The sequence below is a fragment of the Mytilus edulis genome, chromosome 9 (genome assembly GCF_963676685.1).
Source record: "Mytilus edulis chromosome 9, xbMytEdul2.2, whole genome shotgun sequence".
NCBI classification, from domain to species: domain Eukaryota; kingdom Metazoa; phylum Mollusca; class Bivalvia; order Mytilida; family Mytilidae; genus Mytilus; species Mytilus edulis.
In genome coordinates, this window is record NC_092352.1 from 48,553,984 (window position 1) to 48,572,428 (window position 18,445).

Below are 18,445 nucleotides of genomic sequence, written 5' to 3' on the forward strand. Positions count from 1 at the left end.
GGTAATTTGAATTCTTCATAACAAATTACCTATAGTTTGTTCAAATGTCAAATAAATATATATTTAGATAAGTTCATTTCAAAAACCTTAGATATATACAAAAAAGTAAAATCACAAAAATACTGAACTCCGAGGAAAATTGAATCGTAAAGTCAATTCAAATTGCAAAATCAAATGACAACACATTTTAAACGAATGGACAACTGTCATATTCCTGACTTTATACCGGCATTTTAAAATGTAGAAAATTGTGGATTAAACCTGGTTTTGTAAAACAATTTAAACGAATAATTTGCAACTTAATAGAATACCATGTAATAATATGTTATTCCATTTCACATGCCAGGGACAATTCAAATTTACTGCCCTTCATCCTGCTAGAAAACTATTACAGGGCCTACCAGTGGCCTCGGTGGCCCAGTGTTCTAAGTAGTTACTATTGTAATCACTAGAAAGTCAACACCGAGGTTGTAAGTTAGAACCCCGCTCGTGCTTGTTCACTCGACTAAAATCTTAACTGATTAGGATTGTCAACTACCTATCGAAGGTCAGTGGTTTACTCCGGGCACTCCATCTTCTTCCACCAATAAAAACTGGCCGCAACTAAAACGTACAAAAACGGTGCCTAAAAGTTGCGTTTAAAAAACGAAAAAATCAAATCAAATCAGGACCTACCCTGTGTATTGATTTACCTTAAATTTTTGTCCTGAACTGCATATAAAATTTGCAACTGGAAGTTAAGCAAATAAACTTTCATTTTACAAAACAATGTAATAACTACAACTTTCAATATATGTTTTCTTAATCGGACACACTTATTGCACATAAGAATGTTAAAATATGTTTTGTGCTCAAAACGAATAATGTCAGATACAAGATGCACATCAAATTAAATCAACCATCAAAACCCACCTCATCAGAAATATACACCACGAACAAATAACATAAGTTCAATGAAATCCGACTTGTAGCAAGGATCAAATGCGTTGCATTTAAATTCAGACTGTCTGTACCATGTGCTGTTCGTGGTTTTTTGTTTGTCTAGGTTTTTGTTTCGAAGGATACAAATTGTGTGGTATTTCAGGGTCTATCTTGCCTTATAGAAGTATTTGAATTTGGTATATCCAGAATAGACAATAATAGGCCCAAAATATAAAGAATAGAATGAATAAACACAAAAAAAGATGAAGAATAGAGAATAATGACATGATATAACATCAAAATAGAACATAATATTCAAATGAATAAAGAGAAGAGAAAAATGGCATGAAAACAGAAATGATGGATTTCCATCTCTCCCATCCATATCATCTTACTGATCACTGGTCTGCTTTTACAGCACTACAATGTTTTATTACTACATCATTCTTATTGTAAAAATCATGATATTCAGATATAAGTAAATAACAAAATATGGGGACATTAAGATAATCAGCTGGTAAAATTAACTTCCTTTTTTTTGATAGTCATTCAAAAATAGGAGTATATCGATTAAATATGAAAATAAGGAAGTTTGTTATGATTGCCAAAATATGAGACATCCTTCCGACAAAGTCCAATTGACCTAGAAGTTGCAACTATAAGTCAAAATTCGACTTTCAAAAGAGAGCATGCAATGTTGTAACCAGAGAGGAAACAAACGGGCTAAATTCATTTATCAAATGTGATCTTCTTTTTTTTGTTTGTTTTAAGTAGGATTATTATTTTTTTTTGTATTACAGGTGTAATTGTTTTATTCGAAAACTCCATTATATTATAATAAATATTCATTACCATTTCCTATATGCAGTTTATTGTAAAAGCTGGCCACTGAACCTTAACAACTTCCTGATATTCACTAAACATTTTTTTACCAGCTATTATTGTTTTGACAAGACGTTCAATGAACGGTATGTTATTTTTAAATTTTAAAGGTACATGCTGTAAAGGGTGAGAAAGAATAATTTGATTAAGAACCTTTTTTATTAAAATATTTTTTTTTAATCACGGTAAAATAAAATATATGCAGATAATATTTTTTTTCATCAGCTTTTCTGGAGATTACTGTCAATCTCTAAGCTGCAGTATTTTATCAGAACACGGGTTTCCCATTTTGATTTTGGGTCTTACCTTTCTCGATTAATATAAGATTATTTGCAAGCGGATAGAGATAAGAGTAAATGCCTAGATACATAATGATTTGAAGTAGATATTGGCAGGATTTTGACTTTTATTCTTTTTTAAGTAGTATAACCGTAACAGGTATTTATTAGAAAAAAGGACTGCTTTTGACAGAAATAAAAAAGATTGCGGTTGATTCTGAAATTTGAATTTTATTGTGTAAAGATTGTTGTGTGATTTACGTCAGATTGACAATATTTCATGCATGTTTTTGGACAAAAACAAGTGAAAAAAAATACCAAAGGTAGTAGGTCTCATCCAAAATTGTTTCCGCCCGGTCGTTAGAAGACCACAAGTGATCATACTTATTTTCCCATTCATTCTTTCGGTGTTTAATTTAATACTGTAAAACCTCTCATATAAATGGTAATACTAGCATCGGTGCGAGATTAGGTATCCTTCAATTTTCATACTATATTTCACTTTCCTAATTGTTTTAAATGTTTTCAGCTTTTAAATAAATATTTTTCTTACTTTTTCAGCAAAACAAAATGAAAGGTCTTCAATATAAAACAACTATATTTGTGTTAATCTCCATGACAGCTGGTAATAATGTGCTAAATAACGTGGTAAGTTATTTAAGATTCATAGTTAACAAAAAGTATAAAACATAAGGTCAACTAACTATTTTCACAAAAAAAAAACAAAAAAAAAAAAAGTTTTCAAAAATAAATATGAACGAAGCATGCACATAAAAAACATACAAATGACTACAATATACTCAGGGGCTCCCAGTTTGGACGAATGTCAAGAAATCTAAAGTACAAACAATTATATATGGTTTCACTTTTTGTAAAAATTATTCTTTTTCACATTTTTTTTATGAACCAAAAGTTATAATATTTTCGATATTCAGATGTATATCTTCACCTCTCAATGCGTCGAAAATTTCACCAATATCAAATATATCGCTCAATTACGTATCATACTTTGCATTATTAGTATTTCAAATAATAATCTAAATGTTATGTTCTTGAATAAATAAACTCATCATATATAGATACCAGGATTAAAATTTTATTTTAACGCCAGACGCGCGTTTCGTCTACAAAAGACTCATCAGTGACGCTCGAATAAAAAAATGTTAAAAAGGCCAAATGAAGTACGAGGTTGAAAAGCATTGAAGACCAAAAATTCCTGAAAGTACTATGTTAATCTGAAGACAATTGATAGTGGGTTTAAAAGGAAGAGTTGCATTTTGAATTTTGAAAGACTGAAGCATTTGTCAAAATGTTCTTTAAAACGGCAAATTGTTTGAAATTGGCACTAGAGCTGATTATGCGGTAAGGGCTTTGCTCCTTGTTGAATGCTATTCGTTGACATATAGTTGCTAATTTCTGTGTCATTTGATTTGTTTGGATAGTTGTTTCATTGGCAATTATACCACATCTTCTTTTTTATATTTTTTTAAATATTTTGCCTCGAAAAATGTCAGTTTTTAAGGCGATTTCGACAAAAGTTTTTTTTTATCACAATGCCAGCATTAAGGTTTGCAAATGAACAAAAATAAGTTGAGTAATAAATGATTATATTATAATGAAATAATGCTGCTAATGCTGATAAAGTATTACAAATTGTTTTCTTTAGATATCGGAGATGCAAAATGTTGAAAGCCAAACATGTTCAGTTGAATCTTTTGAGGAGAGTAATTTAGTTTGCAATGTACCTGTGGAGAATGGAGTTATCCAAAATAAAGGAATTTGTGAATTGCTACGTAGTGAGGAAATCATAAAAACTATGTACTGTTACCATGGTTATTTGTATATATCAAACACGAAACAGCAAGGTATTTAGAACAATCTTAGTTCCAAATTAGTATGAATGAGCAAAGGTTAATAAACAAATAGTTTAGCTCAATCCACTGCGCCGTGTTATAATAAAATACAGTATGAGTAATATTTTTGTAAACATATATATATCAGTTTGAAATATAATGACAGATTAACACATTTATGAAAATAAATTTCTGATTCGATGAATCATCCTCGATATAAGATACAAAAAAAAGTTACAAAATGATAGATATTATTATTTTACCTAAAACAATCAAAATCATACTGTACTGGAACATACAACATAAAGGCAAACCAGATATTTCAGCGTTGTGATGGAATAAAAAGTTAGGGTTTATTGAGAGGGAGGATTAACCACTTCTTAAAATTATTTTTGATAAAGAAGAGAGGTAACTATATTTTGGTAATTTTTCTCTATTCTGTCAATCCAAAACAGACCATCTTGTATGAACAAAAACATACATTAATTCTTGCCTATATTTGTTCTTTTCATTTATTCTTATTTGTGTATTCCGTTCTTGTGTTTTTAGGCAGAGTTAAAAGGTCTACGGTGGAGCAAATGACAGCAATGACAAAAGCGGGCTCTGGTGTTGGAGCCGCATTCAGTCCTCTTGGTGGTGTGATTGGTGGCGCAATCGGATTCTTCGCCTGTATATTTTTCTGCAAAGATTCCGAACCTGAAAAAATAAGTAAGAGCTAATTTATCATGTTATATTCCAGCATAAGGCTATGGTTTACGTGTTCTCACAAATAATCAATGGCAAGCAATACCCGTTTTCAGTTTGGTATTTGTTTGTTTTTTATTTTACAATTTATTGAATATTTTTTCAAACATTTGTACTGTATTAGAGTTTTCTAGATTTACATAAATTAACGTATATATTTTTATAACGATATAAATATAACATATTTTGTCTGAGAAAATGTAACCGCATTTGAAATACCCGAAATCCACAGAATCTTATTAGTATTGTAACTCACTTTCATACGTGCTATAAAAATATACAGGCATGTTTAACACATTAATTTCATTTTCCATCTATTTTTAATTTGATTAAAATATATTAATTTGTGTTGTTGTAAGTTAACCTCATGCGATATAATCTTCAAAGGTCAGTATTTGGTAGAGGGAGGAAATTTAAGAAACTTGTCTCGGTCTCTCTTCTTTTTTTTTATTTCCTTTAAAATGATTTTTAGATTACGTCACCGTTTAACAATTACATGTACATCTACTGCTTTGTCTCTGCTGGATAGTTGTCTGATTTGAATCATACTATATCAAATTCTAAAGTACATGTATGTGAGTCTTTGAGATCAATCCGAAAGCAATACAAAGTATTACATAATCAAATTTGTAAACCATATATATCGTCATTTGAGACTGCATCCACGTTTTCAAGTAAGTTACTACCATTGACGTCAATCATGTATCAAAACAATGAGCGTATCATACATATCAAAATAATTTAATGTAGAGAATTGAAATGTTTTAAAACATATAAAGCACATATTAAAAAGTGATTTCATTCCATTTAAGTAAACAAACCACCGTCTATAACATGTGGATCCCCTCAACCATCAGATAGTATTTTCGCCGAACCATTGACTACGAGCGCTGCTGTCACGTGGGATGATCCTTCATATACTGATCCGGAAGGAGACTCTGTCAGGTAAATTGTAATTTTAAGAAGGACCATGTCTTAAAGTAACAAATAAAAAGTATCACCATTTGTTAACGGATACATACATCACATTACCTATATGGAAATGGAGCTGTAGATACAACGTCAAATCGTGATATCATATAGCTTCTAGCATTTTTTCATTGAACTTTCAAAAGTTTAAGCAGATGTATACGGGTCAATAAATGTTCCATTTATTTATATATTTGATTTACATGTTTGAATAAAGACACTAAATGTGCGTTTTGATTTTCTAAATATCTAAATAAGATCGACTACATGTATATGTGTTAACCAGCCATATATTGGTGATATATCAGCTTCCCTTGAATCATAATTATAGACATATAGTTTTCAAAATATATATTACAGAATTTAAAAATTCTATATAGCATACGACGTATATATCTTCCAGATGAAAAGATATTCCAGGGTTTGCATTTTTTAGAGGGTTGCTGCTAAAATGGAAGCTATTAAACCAAGAGTTCCAAGTGCTGATGTTGAAATCAACCATTCATAAATTTTACAGACACTATCACGAGTTTGATGAGCGGTATTGAATATCCGTTTCACAGATGATAACCGAAATGTTCCAATCGTCGTAGTTTAAATATTCAAGAAACACTTTATAACAGATGATAACATTTTTATTTTTCAGCATAAATGGTGGAGAACCTCCATCTGGGTCTTCATTTGAACATGGTTACCATATAATATCATATACTGCCACTGACGTTAATGGGAACATGGCGGTGTGTAGTTTCGGGTTTCGAGTAACGGGTAAGCAACAAATCCTGTCACATCGAAAAATGTAATTGTTAAAATCTTATTCTTCATTAAGAAATTAGTTTTATGTTAAATATTACTAGAACACACCCGCGAAATCGCGGGCATTCATAGCGTAGTTTAAAGTATGTAAAGTGTTGTTGGAAGAATGTTGTAAAATATTGAATGACTGGAGAATTTCAGCAAAAGTATCATAGGTTATTGGGGACAGGAAAAGGTTTTTTTTTATCCCTACTCCTTTATTTCCAATTAAAATTCCCAATTTTTGGTTTTCTATCAATTTCAATATGAACATACATTTAGTATGTTATGAACATTTAAGAAAGGAGCCTGTAATTCAGTGGTTGTCGTTTGTTTATGTGTTACAGATATTGTGTTTCGTTAATATTTTGTACATAAATAAGGCTGCTAGTTTTCTCGATTGAATTGTTTTACATTGTCATTTCGGGGCCTTTTTAAACCGAGTATGCGGTATGGTTTTTGCTTGTTGTTGAAGGCCGTACGGTGACATATAGTTGTTAATTTCTGTGTCATTTTGGTCTCTTGTGAAGAGTTGTCTCAACATGGCAATCATACCACATTTTCTTTTTTAAAGCAATCAATGAATTTTGCATAGGCGGAATCAGGGGGGGGGGGGCTGGGGGCCAAAACTGATTGATTATATAGGGAATCACTGAAGCGTGACAGGAGTAGCCCCCCCCCCCCTTTTTAGGTCAGTCAGCCCCCCGTTACAAAAAGTTCTGGATCCGCGACTGTTTTGTAAAAACCCGCCCCCCTTTCGTGTGAAAAAAATGATTGAATATATAGGGAATCACTGAAGCGTGACTTGAGCAGTCCCCCTAAGGTCAGTCATCCCCCCTTTACAAAGAGTTTTTGATCCGCCACTGTTTTGTAAAAGATTTAATGACTATAGAATTTCAGAAAAGGTATCAAAAGTTCACATGAATAATTTTAGCGCTTTAATATCTGTATATTATGAACATTCATTACTACATAAATAAAGTGTATTGATTATATAGGGAATCACTGAAGCGTGACTGGAGCAGGCCCCCTAAGGTCAGTTATCTCCCCCCCCTTTTACAAAGAGTTCTGGATCCGCCACTGTTTTGTAAAAGATTTAATGACTGGAGAATTTCAGAAAAGATATCAAAAGTTCACATGAATAATTTTAGCGCTTTAATATCTGTATATTATGAACATTCATTACTATATAAATAAAGTGTATTTACTTTCAGTTCTTAGTTTGCTAATCGATCCATGGTGGTCATTGATACAGTATACAGACCCTCTCTGTTTAATAAACACTGTGACCGCCGTGGATTGTAAACTTGAAAATACACTTTATTCGAAGTATACATGTATGTTCACAGTATACAGAAAAATGCAAACCAGAAGTCTAATCTGACTTAAAATTTCGTCCAATGACGGGACAATATCCGGATGCCTTTTTCTCGTTTTTCTCCCATAATAACTCAATCTGAATAATCATATGAATGGATGACAAATGCAACTATGCACTGTACCTATAGGACACAGAGGCGTGTTGATTAATTTGTTGTGGAAAGAAGAGAAGCGACACCAAAAATGAGGTCTTCTCGTTTAATAGTATAGATATCAAGAATTATAGATTTCGAATGGAAAACTGGTGTTATTACAATTTTTACATCAGATGTGACCTTGAGATTTCGAAGCGGTGTTTTATTGCCGTTTGTTTGTTATCCACGAATGTATTACGTATAATTACGCGGATATAATCTGTCATCTTCTCTGATGTCCTCATTGAAAGAGTGACTTCTAGATCTACTTGTCTTGATTACTGTAAACATTTAAAAAATTGGAACTAAATATATAATGATAAATATTATTTGTGAGAATGAAATGAGTGGTTTTTATGTCGTATTTGTGTTGGTTGTGCGTTGTGGTCGTTCATTGACGGGTGTGAAGTCATCATCCAGAAAGTGACATCAACTAATATACATCAATGTACCGGAAATGAGTTCAACGCAGACCCCTACCAATCAAATCGCAGAAATTGAACCAAATTGTTACGCAACAGACAACCATTCATTGACATTGTATCAAGATATCTTTTGTAGTACTCATTATAAAATCAAGTTACGTAAATGATAGTCGTCAATTCCCGATTGGAAGTATTTTCACTAGTTTGCGTGCTGATGTTCAGTTATGGAACAGATAGGTTCTTATTCCTGATGCAGTTTTTTTATCGGACATCTGCATTTTCAACTTCGAATATCCTCTATAAATTCGTTAGTTTCTACAATTGAGGTCCGATCGACTTGAATTGACATTCCCAATCACACAATTTTTCCCTTTTCCAACGGGTGTTAAGTACAGTTTCTGGTACCAATGGTTTTGCTTATCTGATTTAACAGAACTAATATACTGTTAAACTTATGCCATATTTCTAATTTAATTTATTGTCATGTAATGATTCTCATAATGTTATTTTTAGTGAATTACTGTCATGAGAGTCTTTACGTAAAAAATGGATTTGCTGTATGTGATCCTGGAGATAAGATTTATGGAAGTATATGTCAAATTCACTGCAATGATGGATATCAACTGACATCTGACAGTGTATCAACAAAAACATGTGAAGGCACATCCTTCTCTAGCGGGAAGATTGAATGTGAAAGTAAATAGTATTAGATTTTATCTTTAGTCGTAAAATATGCATATGATTCAAACATATACTATACAACGTTACATGTAGTTGGTATAAAATAAAAACAAACTCAGTCAGAGAAAAAACCAGCAGCCTTACTATCTACAACACAAATACAAATATGAAAAATTAAAAGAGGTGGTATGATTGTCAATGAGACCACTCACCACAAGCAAGGGAACAAATGAAACAGAACTAAACGCCTATCGATCACCGTACGACCTCCAACAAGAGCAAAGCCGATATCAAAGCTCCCAAAATGTTAAACAATTCAAACGAGAAGTACAGTATTTTTCGTATAAATAGTCTGCAATAAATTATATTGATATGATATTATCACTGTTTACGGTTGTCAACTGAACTTTATAAATTGTTTTTAGGAAAGAAATGCGCACTTCCAGTTCCACCTTGCAACGGCAACTATACCTGTACAAATGATTTATATGAATATGATTCTGTATGCTATCCGAAGTGTAATGGTGGGTACGAGACAGAGATGAGCCGATACTTGAAATGCAATGGAGAAAGCTGGGACGGAATAAATACCATACTTGCCTGTGAAGGTTAAAATACTTGCTATCATATCTTTAATTTTTAAAGTTGTCCTAGAAAGTAAATCCTTTCGAGTAGTTTGATTTCATCCCGTTATAATATTTTTGAAATGCAACTTATTCGTATTTAGTAGATCATTTAGACTTAATTTTTCTTATTGATTTTTGAAAGCATTATTTCCGGGTTTAAGCTGTGGTCACACATACACGATTTTTACTACCGTCCGTGACAGGACCATTCCCCATTGAAATTTTTCAAAATTCTAAAAGATCATGTGAATCGTGGCTGAATATTGAAAAAGTAATTAAAATTTGTTTAGATTACGGGACTATTCTTGAACGGTTTCGGAAAAGACTCGCATTAGCATTCGCAAGATATGGATGAAGCCTAGACCCATCAACCAAAAAAAAAACCACGACATAGTCACGAATGTTATCCGACTAGATAAAATCGTCTGAGTTTCCACGAATGTTACCAGACAAATCTAAATGTCGGAGATGCTTGTCTGTCCTCTCCGGACCATGACCAATCCGTAGGTATCTGTTACGAACGTATTCTACTTTCTTAAGACAATATAAGGACATTCCAGATCACTAAGGATAGTAATCCAACTTTTTAAATTGTCGTGTCTTCGCCCAGTCTGATCTCAAACGGGAGCCAAAATCTTCACTGTGTTAAGCTGGGGTCACACATTCACGATTTTCAATACCTTCCTTGCTAGGAAAAAGTAAAACTACACAAATACTGAACTCGGGGGAAAATTCAATCGAAAATTCCCTAATCACATGGCAAAATCAAATGACAAAACACATCAAAAGAATGGACAACAACTGTCATATTCCTGACTTGGTACAGGCATTTTCAAATTCCCTATAATAATTTGTTAAAAGTCTGATCAAGATCTTGTAAATCGTGATTTGAAATTAAAATTTGTAAAATTTTGACAACAATCAGCTTTTGTTCACGAAGCGTCAAAATTCAGCCGTTTCCATCCGAACTTGTCCGGATTATACAGTTCCTAATTTGATTCTAATCCGATTTGCATCCTTCCCAAGGTTGAAAACGACCAAAAATATATACCGACAGAGTCCCGATTCTGCCGAATGCGAGCGGTTAAACATCAGACAGTGACCAGACAGTGAACCGACGCTGATGGAAGAAATACGTTAGAAAACTGTCGCCATTTTTTATGATGATCAGGTACTGTCAGAACGCAATCCTATCGCAGTCTGCTGGACCGCATTGCAAACGGCCTTTTATGGACCCAGTCGTATAGCGTTCTGTGATTGTCTGGATTCAGACGAGGGTATTATTTCCGAAGTTCGTATGAATAACGGAAATGTTCCCGAACGATTTTGTCAAAGATGATTCTCATTCGGGTTTCAATCTGGACTCAATCGGCAAACAAACAGCAATGAGAAACCTCTCCAGATTATGCCCGTTCCACATGACACCGTCCAGACAAACAGAACATTGTTACGAGTTTGATCCGATACAGCATAATCTGTCACGTCATAATCGCGATTGTAATATGACTAGACAAAATCGGATGAGTTTTCTAGAGTGTTGCGGGACGAACCTAACTGTTGGGGTGCTTGTCCAATCTCTCCTGTCCGTAGGAATCTATCACGAACATATACTACCGCGTTCAGTCAATACTAGAACATTCAATATCATTGAGTATAGAAGACCGACTTTTTAACTTTTCTTGTCTAAGCGCTGTGTGAACTCAAACAGGAGCAGTAATCGAGCCTGTTTGAACGCTGCATTAAACTGGGAACACTTATTCACAATTTTTACTGCCGTCCTTGAAAGGACCACTACCAATTTAATTTCTCCAAAATCAGATCAAGATCCCGTGAATCGTGGATGGAAATTCATACTTCAATTAAAAATTTGTTAAAAAAATATTAATCACGACAACAATCAGCTATTGTTTATGAAGCGTCGTAATTCAATAGGTTCCAACCGAATTTGTCCCGATAATCCCTTTCCCAATGCGATTCTTATCCTTTTTGTATCTTCTGCATGGTAAAAAAACGACCGATTCTGTCTTGACAGCGTCCCGATTCTACCAAATGCAGTCCAACAGAGAGTGACCAGACAGTGATATCCGTAATGATGGGTTCACACATTGCCGATTATTGCTCCCGTTTGAGATCAGACAGCGATACGACACGATAAATGAAAAAGTCGGATCACTATCCTCAATTATCTGGAATGCCCTATCATTGTCTGAACACAGTCGTTTAAGTTCGTAACAGTTTCCTTCGGGTCGGGAAAGGTCAGAATAGTTCGGCGTAGCACCCCGATAGTTATCCCGTAACATTCGAGGAAACTCTCGAGTCTAGTCTAGTCGGATTACAATCGTGCCTATGTCGTGACAGATTCTGCTGTATTGGATCAAAATCCTAACAATGTTCTATGTATTCTGGACGGTGTCCTGTGGAACGGGAATGATCTGGAGAAAAATGTTCTGTCGATGGAGTCCAGATTGCATCTAGATGTTGTCGATTGCGAACCGTTTTTGCCGAAACCGTTCCGGAACAGTCCCGTTATTAATACGAAATTCATCAATGATACTCACGTCAGAGTCCCGACAATTACAGAATACAATACGACTGAGACCAGACAAAGCCGTTTGCAATGCGATAGAGCGGAGCGGACCGTGATTGGATTACGTTCTGACAGTACCTGATCATCCCGAGTATGCCGACTGTTTTCGAACGGATGACTTCCGTCAGCTTTAGTTCACTGTCTGGTCACTGTCTGGTCTCTGTTGGATTACATTCGGTTAAATCGGGACGCAGCCGTGACAGACTCGTTCGAATTTTACCAGGCGAAAGATACAAATTGGATTAGAAGCGGATTGAGAACTGGATTATCGGGATAAATTCGCTTGGAAACGGTTGAATATCGACGCTACCTGAAAAATATCTGATTGTTGTCATGATTAAATTATTTGTTTTACAAATTTAAATTAAAAGTTGAATTTCCATCCACGATTCACAGGATCTTGATCAGACTTTTGACAAATTTTAATCGGGAATGGTCCTGTCAAGGACGGCAGAAAAAATTGTGAATGTGTGACCCCAGCTTTAGAAATCTGTCGGAATATTCGGGATGACCAGGTTCTGTCGCGAAGTTATCCTATCACGATCCGCTGTATTGCATAACAAACGACTCAGACGTATTATGTTTTGTAATTGTTGGAACTCTGACATGGGTAACAGTTTCATATAAATAAGGACTCTCTTCCGCGGAACAGTTTCGACAAGATCAGGATGAAATTTGAACTCATTCGCAGAAAGTTTCTCCATATAATTCCCGTTTCTGTGCGTATGTATAATCACACTTTACTAACTTTTTTTTAGCAATAATTAAAGAAATTAATAAATGAGAAGTCCCAAAGTGACATTTACTACGCTCTGCAGCCTAGTTTAGATTTTTTTAACAATTATAATATGATTTTTTTCTGAATTAGATGCGGAACCACCTGAGTTTGTTAACTGTCCTACCTCCATAATTCGTTATGCTGATAGGGGAAGTGACGCGGCAACTAATGTTACCTGGAATGAACCAATCATAATCGACAATTCTGAACTAGGCCAAGCATGTGGGGATAAAACAAAACCTGTATTAAAACAGGTCGAGGGATTGACACCTGGCTCGGCTTTTTCTGCAGGATTTCATTTGATTAAATATGAAGCAACGGATGGGAATGGACTTACAGCTTTTTGCAGTTTTAATGTTATAATTGAAAGTATGTTATAGATAATTATACTTTATTTTCTATATATCGTAAAAGAGGTATAATGCATTGTCGCAGTCAAAACGTAGGAAAACTAACTAAAGATAAATGCGTTTTGACAAAAAGTAAATGTTCGCACTGCCTTTGTCCAATATTAGACAGATTGGTGCTATTCTTGTAGAGCTTTTTATTAACATATCTTCTTCATCAGCTTGTTTTACCTTTAACATTGCTCAAAAAGAGTGACGAAAGATACCAAAGGGGCAGTAAAACTCATAAATCTAAAACAAACTGACAACGCCATGGCTAAAAATGAAAAAGACAAACAAACAACAGCACACATGACACAACATAGAAAACTAAAGAATAAACAACAAGAACCCCACCAAAAAACCAGGGCTGATCTCATGTGCTTCAGAAGGGTAAGCAGATCCTGCTCAACATGTAGCATCCGTCGTGTTGCTTATGTGATAACAAATCCGGTAAATAGTCTAATTCGGTAGGTCACATTCATGAAAGGGAAAGGGATTGTAGTTACGACGTAATGACCATATCCGATACCACTTGTGAAATGGTTATTCCATAACGGTCAACCAACTCGTGATGGCGTCCGTAAAATTTACAAAGGGATGATGTCAACTTTACCATTTGGAACTCTTGGTTTAATAGCTTCCTTGTGAGCAGCAACCCTCTATCAAGAAAATCATGATAGGAAATGCCAGAACGGGAGTATCAAAAATAATTGGATACTATAATTTGTATTTTACAGCTATTTCGTGCGACCCATTGATGCCATCTGACAAATTTTTAATCTCACGATGTCCAACGGGATACACATATGGATCATCCTGTTCTTTCAATTGCTTCCTGAGTTATATTCTTAAAGGCAGCGAAAGTGTCTCTTGTGAGTTAGATAAAAGTGGTAAACATGGAATATGGGCTTGGGCTAATGATACAGAATCATTCTGTGAGAAATTGAGTAAGTTTAACCTATTTTCATGTACATATGTACAATTATTTATTTCATATCACAATTAATAGTCATTAGAATTTTTATTATTTACCCTTGGGACTGCATGACTACATGGGTAAGACGATATATGTGCTTTAAAGAAAAAACAATTCTTTTAAATATATGCACATAAACTGGGGGCTTCAAACATTAACCTGTCTATTATTCTTTATCTACATTTCTATGTCTTTTTATTTTTATTTTCATTTATATTTATATTGATACATGTATCTTCTTTCAATCATATTTTATAAGATTTAACTGGACAACCTTGCTTTTAAATTATGTTTTCAAAATTCGTATTAAAAGATTAACTGTTTTGTATTTATTAGTGTGTCCAGAATTACCTGCTCCGTCCAATGGTGCCCTTGCCTGTTCGACAGTTTTAGGAAATCAAATTTGCATAATGGCTTGTAATGAAAGATTCCAGACCCCTCTGAAAACGCCTTCAGAGTTCGTGTGTAATGATGAACAAGAATGGATTAATGGAATGCCTCCAAACTGCACAAGTATTTCAATTTTAGTTCTATAGAGTGGGGTGCTCATTTTCGCCGGGGACACAATTTCGCCATTTAAGGGTTTTGAGGTGTAAAAACTTCAAAGGATGGCTGAAATGAAAGAAATGTACCCGTAAATTATATTTTTATAACAAATATAATATTTTTTTAAACTGAGACAAAATTGTGGCTCCTACCGAAAATGACAGAAAAACGGACAACGATTTTCGGACAATTTCCTGAATAAAAAAAGAAGTATTTCTAAGTAAATATTTGACTGAATGCCCTAATTTTGAATTCTTTATACCTTTGAAATGTCTGCTATTCATCTATAATGCAATTGATTTGATAAAAATTGTTAAAAGCTGCGGTTATTTGGTTTTAAATAGATGTGTAAAAACGGCGAATATGTGTCCCCCATTGACAAAACATCCGGAAATTTCAAACACCCTTTAATCTAACTTTTCAGATGATTTTCTTAAAACAAACCGGTTTTCAAGCTTAAGTATATTTTGCATTTGAAGTAGTATATGCATATAGAAATATCAGTATACTTCAAAAACATTTAGACCTGAACATAAACTGTAGAAAACATGGAAAGATGTGGCGAAAATGAGCACTCCACTCTAAGTATTATATCTTGAGATACACTTCACTCAATTCTGTCTATCTATCCATCTAAAAAAAAACTTGTAAAAAGATTAGGTTAGAACTTTAAAGTGCTTTAAACTAAGTAATTTATATTCAGTTGAATTTATTTAGTATGTATTTCATTTAGTTATCAACGCATCTAACTATTTTTTTGTTTTTCTTTATCGAGAACATGCAGCATCATAAAGCTCAATCAAATCAAACGAATAGGTAACAAGTATCATATTCATGACTTTGTACAGGAATTGTCTTATGTAGAACATGATCCATTCAACCTGGTGTTATAGCTAGCTGACCCTCTCACTTGTATGACAGTAGCATGAGAGATATAATTGATACCGATTTATTTGAAATGAAAAAAAATGTAATTAAATTAAAAACCAATTCTTCAGAGAACAATTGAAGGTCTGTCCAATTCGATAATAAAAATGAAATTTAAAAAAAACGATGTTAGAAAATGTCACTCCTTGTTGATGTAATTTGGTTCTTCAAATTGATTAATAGGTATATGCAGAAGACTTAATTATTTTATTGTGAACAGAAAATAATTTTTAGCAAAGGTCAAAATCTAGAACGTCAAATTGATCTTTGACCTTGACCTCAATTTCAAGGTCATAGGTCAGTGATCTCAAATCAAAAGACCCCAGGTCAATCATTTGTATGGTTGTGGAGAAATACTGATTTACTGATTTCAAATACATAAGGGGAGAAAACTCCGATAAGGGTTAACCAAAACACTTTGACTGAAATAGGTTGAAGCTGCGCCTTATTGTAAACAGTTATTTGGCAAACACATTATATCATTTACTGTCACAGTTTCTGTGGAATAACGAAAACAAGCAAAATTCAAAATTTAAAACATGACCTTGACCTTTGAACTTGACCTCAATTTCCTCCAAATGGACCAAGGACTTCATATCAAAAGACTGTAGGCCTCTACGACTTAAAACGTATGAATTTATCCAACAATTCGCCTGTCTTCAAAGGGAAATAACTCCCATAAGATGTCTTCCGATCACTCAAGTCCAAATAAACCAATTCATTCTCGAGATTAGACGAACCATTTGGTGAAAACAGTTTGCTAAATTCGTTTACGGTTTTAGAGATATAGCGATCACAAGGGAAAGGGGATGCGGGAAGATAACTCCTATAAGAATAAGTGTTCGGTCACACAGGGTTAGTTTTGAAATCTTCATTACTGTACCACACCATTGGCCAAAAAATCCATTCGATATGTTGTAAGATAGAAAAACATCTCAGATGGCAGAGGAAAAAAAATTAATCAAAAGAAAAACAAAAGGTCTTTCCACGAAAAGTGGAAAGACCTAATTTTGTTTTGTTTTGGGTTTTTTTTTGGCGGCTTATCGTTTGCTTCTACATTTTTTTTTCTGTTTTTCTAATTAATTTTAAGTTTCATAGATTTCAACATGATATTGAATTTCTGGGTTACGAAGACTTTTTGTTTGTTTTTTTTTTCTATTCAAAATCACCAGTTAATAATTAACATGCGTCATATATCTAAGCTCAATTATAAAAATGTCAATCTCTGCTTTATCATGACTATTTGTATAAATAGAAAGAAGAAATCCCAACATTATGGTAAAGCCCGGAGAACTGATATATTTTTATTCCGGAGACTGCAGTGATACAACCGTTCAGCAAGGAATCAAAGAACATTTCATAAATGTTATGGAAGATCTTGCTTATAATAGAAACTGGACTAATATCTGTCCGACATTTTGCAACATTAGCGATGTAACAGTAACATGTGGCCCAACAACTGGAAGAAGACGACGCGATAGCGTTGACAGATACTTAAAGCGACTGTTCATCCGATCAACAAATGAAATTACATTGACATTTTCATTAACAATGGCGTGGGTTGATGAAGGTGACTACTGGGCAAATGATGATGAAATAGTTGCTGTTAGTGAAATACTCGAAGAAATGTCGACAAACGGAGATTTTATTTACAATGGACTTTCACCAGCAACGGTAGCGTTTTCGTTCAGCTCTATGGGATGTGAAGAAGGTTCTATTCCCGATTATTACACAGAAACATGTTGTAAGTGAAATTTTAGTTTTGATTTTATAATTATTAAAAACATTTGGTACCATTAAGTTGTGATTAAACTACAATTCCATACCCTTTTTTCAAATGATACCTACTGAATTATACTAATTACCGGATTTGTTATAACATTAGCGACACGACGTGTGCCGCATGCAGAGCAGGATATCTGCTTACCCTTCTAGAGCAAGTAAGATAACCCCCAGATAACCCCCAGTTTTTTTTTTATTTATGTTGCTCGGGATCAGCTATGTCGTTGTCAGCTTATTTTCGACATTTATGTTTGTGTGTTAATGTCACTTTGTCAGTCTATAAGCAGACACAAACTAAAACATAAATTCTGATTATAGAAAAAGAAGAAAAATACAGGATATATGAATGCACCACAGTTTATTATATACTGAACAAGCTTGCAATGTTAGAGTTTTATGACGACGAGGGAACATATAACTATCAAATCCAGGGAAAACATATACCACGGAAAACAATTACGACCGATATTTAAATTTCATATCAAATATTACTATATCTTTTTCTATCCATTGCAACTATACTTGTAATTGATAATTATTGTTTAAACATTTAAGGAGACTTTGGTTTGCTTTTTTATTCAGTTGGTTGTGCTCCGGGCACCCATTTGTTGAAGGCAGCCGAAGAGTGTAACGAGTGTGCCATAGGTTACTATCAAGATGAAGAATATCAAGCATCTTGTAAACAATGTCCTACTGATATGTCTACGGAAGAGGTTGGGTCTAGCAGTCTTTCAGATTGCAGAGGTGCGTGTATCAAATAAACATCAATGAT

At 33.9% G+C, this 18,445-nt stretch overlaps 1 protein-coding gene across 1 annotated transcript in view; it reads left to right on the plus strand.

Moving 5' to 3' along the window:
* The first annotated feature begins 1,701 nt into the window (after positions 1-1,701).
* Positions 1,702-18,445, plus strand: part of LOC139489731 (sushi, von Willebrand factor type A, EGF and pentraxin domain-containing protein 1-like) — a 28,123-nt gene continuing 11,379 nt past the window's right edge. Inside the window, exons 1-13 of the mRNA XM_071276487.1 lie at positions 1,702-1,889; positions 2,643-2,729; positions 3,748-3,946; positions 4,484-4,642; positions 5,491-5,623; positions 6,294-6,415; positions 8,895-9,077; positions 9,488-9,670; positions 13,144-13,422; positions 14,180-14,389; positions 14,755-14,931; positions 17,147-17,635; positions 18,256-18,417. Of these exons, the coding sequence (XP_071132588.1) occupies positions 2,652-2,729; positions 3,748-3,946; positions 4,484-4,642; positions 5,491-5,623; positions 6,294-6,415; positions 8,895-9,077; positions 9,488-9,670; positions 13,144-13,422; positions 14,180-14,389; positions 14,755-14,931; positions 17,147-17,635; positions 18,256-18,417 (2,374 nt within the window). The 5' untranslated portion in view covers positions 1,702-1,889; positions 2,643-2,651. The remainder of the gene's footprint in view (positions 1,890-2,642; positions 2,730-3,747; positions 3,947-4,483; positions 4,643-5,490; positions 5,624-6,293; positions 6,416-8,894; positions 9,078-9,487; positions 9,671-13,143; positions 13,423-14,179; positions 14,390-14,754; positions 14,932-17,146; positions 17,636-18,255; positions 18,418-18,445) is intronic.